Raw genomic sequence first — 10,941 nt, forward strand, 5'->3', positions numbered from 1 at the left:
AACTAAAGACCTGGAAGAGAAAGAGGCCAGGCTATCACTTTCCAGTTCCTTTTGGTTTTGGCCTTCACCTCAGTCAACAGGCTCATTCTCTACAACTATAGCTCCTGCTCATGGCCCATCTCTGTGATTCTGGGTCTCTCAGGCTACAGCAACACCATTTCATCCTTTGTTGTTCATGAGGAGGAGCAAGAACTGATCATTACCCAGACCTGGAGGATCTTTTTTGTTGTTGTTATTCATTTGCACTAATATGCAAGTGTTTATTTATTTTTTTATTTTAATCATTGTTCAAATACAGTTTTCTCCTTTTCCCAGTTACTCTTGAGTAAACATTTTCTTCATTCAGTTGTATCCAGAATTTCATGTGAATCTGCCTTTTGTTCCTGCCACAACGCTGAGACTAATAGAATCACATATTAATTGAAAAACAATAAATTCTTAATGAAAATTCGCTCAATTCATGAAAAAATTAAATAAAACTCAGGATAGTATCTTTTTGACATTGAGGTGAAAAACAATTCTTAGTAAGTTACCAAAGTACAAACTATATGGAAAAATTAATTTTATAACTTTAAATTAACTATCTATGCTAAATTAAGGGCATTATAGACAAAACAGATTTCTGACATTCTGGGAAGGTATTTTCAAACACAGTAAGAGTGAAGGATTTATCTAGAGCTATAGGAAATGCCTGTAAATCATACAGGAAAAAGACAGAAAATCTAACAATTAAATTATTAAATTGTATGAATCAGAAATCCACCAAATGGTAAAATTGAAGAGTTAAACCTGTATAAAGAATTGCATAATCTCACTAGTAATTAGGTAAATGTAAAACTATTTAAATGAGGAGATGCAATTTTTTACCCATTGAATGAGTAAAATAAGAAATTGAGTATTAAATATTGATGAGGATTGAGAAAATGGGAGATAATGTTCACTGAGAATAAGAGTGAACACAAATCCATTTATTTTGAAATGTAACCCATTAATTTAGTGTTAAATTAAAGATTCATATGTATATGATATACAAAGGAGATATTTGGATGTATACCTCAAGAAACTCCTTCACAGATGCCCATGTAGACATGTAAGAAAAAGTTTCTCACAGTTCATTTTGTCAAACTGGGTAAAAATGGGACACATTAAATATTAAAGACACAGAAAGATTAAAAGTAAACTGTTGGAATAAATATACCATCTCAACAGCATGCATATTAATTAATATCTTACTATATTGCTATCAGACTATATAGACTTTAGGACAAAATATTAACAACATAAAAAAAGAACATTTCATAATAAAAACATAGCAATTGAATGGATTCTCCTAATTAACAAGATTTAAAAGACATGAAGCAAAAACTGACCAAGCTAAAAAAAATAAAAATAGATAAATCTTCAACTATAGTTTCAGATTTTTAGTCTCTACTCTCAGTAGTTGACAGGAAAAGTAAAAATAAACAAGATTTTAAAAAGTCTATTAAAATTTAACACTATATTTATAGAAGGCCATATACCCAGGAACTAAACTACACTCAGAATATTTACCAATATAAATCAAATACCAAATCATAAAACAAATCACAATCAAATCCAAAGAATTAAAATCCTAGGGAATATGTTCTCTTACCACAGGGAATTAAAGTTGAAACCACTTGTTTTAATCTAGAAAATAGCCAAATAATTGAAATTTAAGCAACACATGACCAAATAGCCCATGCATCAAAGAAGAAATTAGAAGAGAAGTTAGAAAATATTATCAACTGAATAAAAATTAAAACATAGCACTTCAATATATGTGAGATGAAACAAAGGCAGATTTTAGAGAGAAAATTGTAGCTTTAAATGCTTATGTAAAAGATAAAAACAACAAAAGGGTTAAATCCATGTCTAAGCTCCTACCTTATGAAGCTGGAAAACAGAAGCAAAATAAACTTTAACAAGGTAGAAGAAATTAAATAAAGACAAAACTGGAAATCAATGAAATAGAAAATAAGCAATAGAGAAAATCAATTAAATACAAAGATAGTTTCTTGTAAAGATAAAAAAATTGATAAATTTTTGGTAGGATAGCAAAAAAGTGTGAGAAAGCAAATTGCCAATATCATTTATGAAAAGGAGGCATTCCAATAAAAATAAAATAAATACTGTAAACATCTGTATACCACTAAATTCACAACATAGATTAAGTGGGCAACTATTTTGAAATAAAACTGATATACAAATATGAAATATGAATAGTGCATATTTACTGAATAATTTGTATTTATAATTAAATTTTTCTTTTTTTATTGTTCAATTTCAGTTGTCTCCATTCCCCCCATTACTTTCCCCCATCCTACCCACCCCCACTTCCCACCTTCAATCTTCCCCCCAACCCTGTTATTTTTGTCCATGAGTCCTTTATACAAGTTCCTTGATGACCCTTCCCCTTCTTTTCACCATTATCCCTCTCCCTTCTCCTCTCTGGTTACTGTCAGTTTGTTCTTTATTTCAATGTCTCTGGTTCTATTTTGCTTGTTTGTTTTGTTGATTAGGTTCCACTTATACGTGAGATCATATGGTATTTATCTTTCATCACCTGGCTTATTTCACTTAGCATAATGCTCTCCAGTTCCACCCATGCTGTCCTGAAGGGTAGGAACTCCTTCTTTCTTTCTACTGCATGGTATTCTGTTGTGTAAATGTACCAGAGTTTTTTGATCCACTTATTTACTGATGGGCACATAGGCTGTTTCCAGCAATTGGCTATTGCAAATTGCACTGCTATGAACATAGGGGTGCATAGGTTCCTTTGAATTGATGTTTCAGGATTCTTAGCGTATTAATCCCAGATTTTCTTACATAGAAAACTAACAGCCCACATAGCTTTACTAGTGAATTTAATCAAATCAAACATTTAAGGAATTAAATAATAAGAAAACATACAACCTTCTAGAACAACTCATTTATTAGGCCATCATTACTCTCCCACTAAAATCAGTCAAGAAATGTACAACAACAAATAATGGAATAGCAGGAGCCAGGCTTTTTACAATCTAAAAAAGGAGGTACAGATATGGAAAGAGAGAAAGCTAAAATAGATTGTGTGACATTGTTTTGGAGTCAGAGTAATTGATATAAAACCATGGATTTTAATGTATATGTGCATAAAGAGATGATAGAGGATAAATGTAGAATATGTATGTATATGTATATCTGTATATAGGAAGCATTTATTTTAGGTTTAACATGAAATCATACAAATAATATTTGTAGAAACACAAATCCAGATTGAGTCATAACACAGATAGCAAAGGACAAAGTAAAAACAAAGAAAATTATTGGTTGAACATAGTTGTTTACATAATCTCAGATAATATCTCCCACAAAATAGATATTCATAAAAATGAGGAAAATGTGTAAAATATGTTTTTACAATGGAAAAATATAGCTGATGACATTTTAATCAAGTGATCAAATTTCCTACCAGAAATAGGATAATTCAACATCATGTTCTACCAGACATAATGCAATGAAAATAACATAGTATTTTAATTATGTTGTATTTCAGCCTAAAATAATTAACCTGAGTCTAATAAAAAAGAAATGCCACACATCCCTGGATAGCTGGCTTAGTTAGAGCATTGTCCCAAACACCAAAAAGCTGTGGGTTCAATCTCTGGTCAGGACACATACCCAGCTTGTGGGTTTGATCTCTAGTCAGGGTGCATACACAGAAGGCAACTGATTCATGTTTTTATCTCACACCAATGTGTCTCTTCATTCTCTCTCTCTCTCCCCTGCTCCCTCCCTCCCTCCCTCCACAGTCTCTCTCTCTCTTTGGATGAGGATTTAAGAAGAAGAAGAAGAAATCACATACAAGATGACTGTCCCATAATTATAAAAAATATCCAGATCATTAAAGTGAGGGAAAAACTGAGGAATTTTCCAGATTTAAAAAGACTAAAGAGCCATGAAAAGCAGGTACTATACATAATCTTGGATTATATTCTTTTTCTGTAAAGAACTTTATTGGGACAATAAAACTTTTATGGAGTCTCTGGGCATATTGGTTCTTGAAACACTGATGAAAGTTGGAAACTGTTTCAAATTTTAGGTAATAAGAAACTGTCACTTTCACCATAAACCTAAGAATGCTGATAAGTTATGAATGATAGCTTTTCAAAGCCCACAAGAGAGCTAAGGACTCATAGAAACCTAATTAACTAAATTTCAGACAAAAGGAAAAGCTTACTAGGTGAAAAGAGACCCATTTCTAGCTTTTTTTCCACCTCTGGTGGCATTTTTCAGAGGAGGAAAAATCTGTCATAGGTAGTACTAAGGCAAAATAAGCTAAACTTTTGACAGTCATATGTGGGTTGTGCTGACACATTAAAATATCTCTTGCCACAGAGCAAGTCTGTATATGACTCCAATTCTTTCCCATGGGAATTCAATCAGTGCATAACAATGTTATCCCAAAGACTGGAGACAGGGCATAAGTGGTGAGAGAGATCCATTAAGGCAAGTAGGATGTCCCTCAAGTACAAGACATTGGCTGCTGATGATTGAGGGAAAGGTAGGAAATATGACAGAAATTCTTCCTAGAGACTCCTTTATCAATAGCATTACATGGGCTTTCCAATAGCTGGATGCAGGGAAAGAAGGTGGTAAAATATCTTCTAAGAAACAGAACAGCTGAATTATGACAGGAGAGGAAAAAAGAACTCCTAAATGAACCAAAAAGCTGTGGAATGTAAAGCAGAGAAAGATCTCTCAGATATCAGGAAGATGACAACTGGCTTGTAAAGCGTAATGACATCTCATACAACTTGCTCTCAGGCTTCTGTTAAAAGATATTCCTGACCCCATTCCCAAAGCACTTCAGATAAGTAATGAAACTGAATTTTTAAAAAAGCTGAAATCGCCATGATGCACCTCAAATACAAATTAGATTAATTTAGCCCCCCATATTAGAAGACTAACTAAAGAAGAAACATATCTTTTTATGACTAAAGTTAGCATTCAGTTCTTAGAATTAGTATATCATTGTCTGATATACAATATATTTTCAAGACATGAAGAAGCAATAAAATGTGACACATTATCAAGAGAGGAAAGAAACAGTAGAAGCAGACCCCAAGATGGCTCACATGTTTGACTTACAACTCAAGAACTTTAAGACAATTATGATAAATATAATAAAATATCTAGTTAGAAAAGTGATAATATGCATAAACAGAGGGGAATTTCTTCAGGAATATGGACACTAAAAACCCATATGGAAATGCTAAATATAAAACATATGATATTCAATAGAAAGAGTTAATTTCGGTGGGTTGGCAACAGACAGGACACCACAAAAGAGAAGAGCAGTAAACCTGAAGAGAGATCACTGGAATCCAAACTGAACTTAAAAGATGAGAACAAGTTTTAAAAAATGGAACAGAGCACTTACATTAACAGAATAAAGGACAAAAATCATATGATCATCTCAAAAGATGCAGAAAAAAGTTATTTCACAAAACAACACATGAGAAAAACTCTCAAAATATGAATAGAAGAAAATACTCTCATTCTGACAAAAGGTATCTACAGAAGACCTACAACTAATGTCATACTTAAAGATGAAACATTAACTTTTTTCCTTTATGATAGAGATGCACAAGGATGCCTGTCCTTATTACTTCTATTTAACAATGTACTTATCCTATCCAGTGAATGAGGCAAGAGTAAAGGCATAAAGATCACTGATGACATGAATATATGTATTGAAAAAACCATGAAATCTACAAAAAACCCCTAAGGCTAATAAGTAGATTTAATAAGGCTAAGGAACTAATATCAATAAATAAAAATTTAAAAACTGCCCTGGCTGGCATAGCTCAATGGATTGAGCGCAGGCTGGGAACCAAAGTGTCCCAGGTTCGATTCCCAGCCAGGGTACATTCCTGGGTTGCAGGCCAGAACCCCCAGCAACCGCACATTGATGATTCTCTGTCTCTCTCTATCTCTATCTCCCTCCCTTCCCTCTCTAAAAATAAATAAATAAAATCTTAAAAAAAAGAGTTTATAAAAAAATTTAAAAACTGCAATTAGAAAATTAAATTTTAAAAATACAGTAGAGAGTGGAGGGATTCAGAAAAAAGGAAAAAAGACTCATGGACATGGGCAACAATGTGATGATTACAAGTGGGGCATAAGGGGACTAAATGGTAATGAAAAAAATACAATAATTTTTTATTTTTTTATGGCAAAGACCTTTTTTAAATTGTTGCTCAATTACAGTTGTCCCAATTTTCTCCCATTGCTCTTCCCTTCCCCACCCACCCAACCTCCCACAGTCAGCCCCCACCATGTTGTCCATGCCCATGGATCATTTATGCCTGTTCCTTCAATAGACCCTTCTTCTTCTTTTCTCCCTTATCCCGCTCCCCTTGCCCTCTGGTTGCTCTCAGTCTGTTCCTTGCTTCCATGCCTCTGGTTCTGTTTTGCTCATGTGTTCATTTTGTCATTAGGTTCCACTTATAGGTAAGATCATATGGTATTTGTCTTTCGCCGCCTGGCTTATTTCAAACTAAAAAGAAAAAGAAAAAAAGAATACACAACTAACTGGAAAATCCCCATACATTTAAAAATGTAAAACAAAACCACCTTCTAAATAACACATGAAAGAAAAAGTTAAAGAAAAAAAATCACAGTGGAGAAAAATACAGTTATGATAGCATAAAAATTACACATAGAATACACCTAATAAAATAAGTATAGAATTTTCAGAATGAAAATTACAGAACATCTTTAAGCACAGTTAAAGAAGACTCATATGAGTAGACATTAGGTATTATGGCCAGAGATTGAAAGACTCAGTATTGTTTAGAGTCCTTACTTTCAAATTTATCTATAAACTAAACTTAACCTAAACATTCAAGCAAGGTTTTTTAAAGAAAATTACATAGTGCATAAAAATTATATGAAAAAGTCCAATAATTTTTAAAAGAACAAAGTTGGAGACCTAACTCTATTTAATCTCAGGATGTATCATAAAGCTATAATCAAAACACTGTTATATTGACAGAGGGATATATACATATATTGATAACTGATTTTTGATAAAGTTTCAAAGTGCAGAAAAGTTGGGTCTGTTTCTGGGCTCTGTTCTATTTCATTAATCTATTAGTGCATCTTTACATTAAAAAAGTGCATCTCTTTTTATTAGTGTATATTGAGCTTTGAAATCAGATTGTCCAACTGAGTTCTTCATTTTTAAGAATAACTACGTAGGCCCTGGCTGGCGTAGCTCAGTGGATTGAGTGCGGGCTGGGAACCAAAGTGTCCCAGGTTCGATTCCCAGCCAGGATACATTCCTGGGTTGCAGGCCATAACTCCCAGCAACCGCACATTGATGTTTCTCTCTCTCTCTCTCTCTCCTTCCCTTCCCTCCCTAGAAATAAATAAATAAAATCTTAAAAAAAAAGAATAACTACATAAATATCTATAGATTTGAGGAAAAGTCAGACCATCTTCTACAAATAGCTATTCACCTTTAGGAAACCAGCTTCTGGCTTGCTCCTGGGCTCTGGTAGAGACTAGAAGCCTCATAATGAGACACTGGGTGACCATAAAGATGAAGACTGGTTCATGAACACCAGCTGATAGATTGGCCAACTGGTCAGAATCTTGAGATGAACCATGTAGGAAGATTAGTGACAGGCACTCTGGTAAATTTCATGTGTGAATGCACCTCTCACAATGAACACAGAGTATGAATATACTCATGAATTATTTGCATGTTTATTCAAAGTTTCTGATTACAGAGAAAGCCCTTAATAATGAAGTTGACAAGGTGCCCCATTCTGTGTATGTGAAACAGCCATTTTTTGTGAGCAACGCTGGTATTTGTTTAATGGGCTTATATATGAAATAGCCGTAGTGGTGGGATGAGGCCTATGCATGAGCTCAACAAGATAGATTTTCCCTCTATGGTTTCTGCCTACTGATGCCACAGATTTCCCAACTGCCAATGGCAGGGATTAAACATAAAGCCCCTTGTTTTCAACTATTCCCCTGTATGAGAAACTATTCTCCACTAATTGATTATATTGGACCTCTGCCACCATAGAAAAATGGCACTTTGTCCTCACAGCATTGGATCATTATCTTGTACATGTGTTTGCCTTCTTTGGCTGCAGTGCTTCTGCCAGCATCACCAAGAACAAAATTATAACACTATCATGGTGTTCCACAGAAATAGTTTTTGGTTGAGGAACTAATTTTACCATAAAAAATACAGTAATGAGCTCCCACTTAAGAGACTGACTGATCATACCATTTATTCCTTTACACAGAAGCAGTTGGTCTTATAGGCCATGGGAGTGTCCTATTGAAGACTCCAGGGTGATGCTAGCTGGAAAGCACCATCTGCAAGGCTGCAACCCCACCCCATAAAAATCAGTCTATCTTTGAATCAATGACTTATATGTGGTGCTATTTAATTCCATTGCCAAAACACATACATTCGAGACTCAAGAGACAAAAGTGGGAGAGGCTCTTTTACTATCATACTCAATAATCCATTCATTGTACCCTTGCTTCCCATTCCCGTAATTTTGAGCTCTGTCAGTTTAAAGGTCTTCTCAAGGGAGGAGTAACTTCACAAATGTGAGCAATAATTGCCTGGTAACAAGGAAGCTAAGGCTGCCACCTGGCCAATTTGAGCTCACTCATAGGTGAAATCTAAAGAACAAAATTAAAAAAAAAACAAACAAAAAGCACTGAAACAGGGTCATAGACTCATAGAGGAAAGACTGATGGTTGCCACAGAGGAGGGATATTGGGGGACTGGGTTAAAAAAGGTGAAGAGATTAAGAAGTACAAACTGGTAGTTACAAAATAGTCATAGGGATGTAAATTGCAGCATAGAAAATACAGTCCATAATATGGTAATAACTCTATCTTGTACCAGGTGGCTACTGGACATATCAAGGGGAATACTTTATAAAGTTTATGATTATCTGTCAACTATGCTTCATATCTAAATACTAAATAATATTGCATGTAAACTATAATTGAAAAATAAAATTTAAAAAGAAGCCAAAAAATAAAAGTAAGCAAAAAGCATGCCCTTATTTTATTGTATATATTTCTTACATATACAGTATGTATTTTATATATTCTATGTATTTCTTTACTGTTCATTTATACATCCCCACTAAGAGAGCGTGAATATATGTATAATGGCCTGCCTCTAAATCATCACAATGTGGCACATTGACACCTGACCTTTTAAGTTTCTGAAGATGGCAGCACCTTAAATCTGAGGGAGACCCTCAGGAAAAATCAGAATGAATCACTGTCTTAAAGAGGAACACGTATCCCTTGCTCTTATTCTGAACCTGGACACACTCCCCTGCACTTCCTGTTTCTATTAGTGTCTATAACCTATCCGACAAAAGAGAGGGCAAAATTGTTTCCTCCATCTACTTTTCCCAGAAACTATTTGCTTCTGAACTCATTGTGGGAACCAAATAGTTTATCTCTGTGAGCTTTCCCAAAATGGGCCAGTAGCAAATTTCCCTTCTTAGGGCAGAGAGGAGCCAACATAGTAAGAAAAAATAGGGGTATTTTTAAATTTTTTATTTTTTAATTATTGTTATTCTGTTACAGTTGTCCCAATTTTCCCCTTCACACCCCCCCCATGCCGTCAATTCCCACACTATTGTCCATGCCAAGGGTCATTCATACATGTTCTTTGACTGATCCCTTCCCCTTCTTTCCACCATTATCCCCCTCACCCCTCTTCTCTGGTGGCTGTCAGTCTGTTCCATGTTTCCATGTCTCTGGTTCTATTTTGCTCGTTAGTTTATTTTGTTCATTAGATACATCTTACAAGTGAGACCATATGGTATTTGTCTTTTATCAACTGGCTGTGAAGAAATTGATTTAAAAAAAATACAGAATGAACCTGAGAGTGGTCACTGCTAAGTTAGAAGAGGAGAATTAGACTACTCACCTCTACCTGACTTAATCCGTGCAAAATTTGAATAAATTCTTGCTCTCTTCATGTTCCCAGAAACACACTATAGCTGTTGCAGCTATGTGATGACAACGAAGCAAGGCAGAACTGCACTGAAACCAGCTCACTCACAGTGGTGATTCAAATGCGCAGACTCAGGTCAAGCCAAGGCAAGTCACTGCCAGCAATGGGAACAGAAGCATAAGAACATCTAAGTATCAGCCAAATTCCTAATGAAGGAAATCCCCTGTCAAATATCACCTTACAAAAGTCAATTTTGTATTTTTTTCTGTGATAATTCTTTCTTCTGTAATTGCATGTATCATCAATTGTCATTGTTTTCTGAAATCTTAAAGAAATTAAAATAATCCTCACATTCGGTAAAAAGAAGGAATTACTCAGAGAAGAGACTCGAATCTGACCCCTTGGTAGTTATAATCAAGAGGTTAGCAGAGATTAGTATTTTGTAAGTTAGAGTCCAGAGTGAGAATGTGGCTCTTCATCAGCCCCTGGGGGTGGGCACTATGCTTGCCCAGCAGGGACCCCCATGATTCACACTTTAGAGCATCTCAGTATATAATGTGGTCACACTCAAGCACACATTTTCCCCTTTTGTAGCTTGGACCAGTATCTTGCTTGTGTCCAAACAGGATGCCCCAGTCTCTTAATAATGAGTTATTAGAGATTTCTACTGCATAAAACCCATCAGACTTTAGACAACAGCCACCAGCAGTCCCTGCTCCACATATTAAGAGCCCTGTTGGGAATGAGATCAATTCAGCATTCATTGTTATCATGACAAAGCACAGAGGGAATTATGTCTCAATGACACAAAAGACCAGTTATAGTAGAGAAGTGTGAGAAAGACTGAGGTATAAAGATATGGTCAGAAATAAATATTTTTTATTCTAAGATTTTAAACAAGTGAAATAGTTTTTGGTGAT

The 10,941-nt window shown here is 34.9% G+C and overlaps 1 protein-coding gene across 1 annotated transcript in view; it reads right to left on the minus strand.

Moving 5' to 3' along the window:
- The window catches only part of LOC123831317 (putative selection and upkeep of intraepithelial T-cells protein 1 homolog), a 43,875-nt gene extending 33,734 nt beyond the window's left edge, over nucleotides 1-10,141 (minus strand). The window contains exon 1 of the mRNA XM_045858173.1: nucleotides 9,995-10,141. Coding sequence (XP_045714129.1) covers nucleotides 9,995-10,046 — 52 coding nt within the window. The 5' untranslated portion in view covers nucleotides 10,047-10,141. The remainder of the gene's footprint in view (nucleotides 1-9,994) is intronic.
- Nucleotides 10,142-10,941: the final 800 nt, after the last annotated feature.

Source organism: Phyllostomus hastatus, unplaced genomic scaffold, assembly GCF_019186645.2.
Source record: "Phyllostomus hastatus isolate PE091 unplaced genomic scaffold, TTU_PhHast_1.1 phas_contig_147, whole genome shotgun sequence".
In the NCBI taxonomy this organism is placed as follows: domain Eukaryota; kingdom Metazoa; phylum Chordata; class Mammalia; order Chiroptera; family Phyllostomidae; genus Phyllostomus; species Phyllostomus hastatus.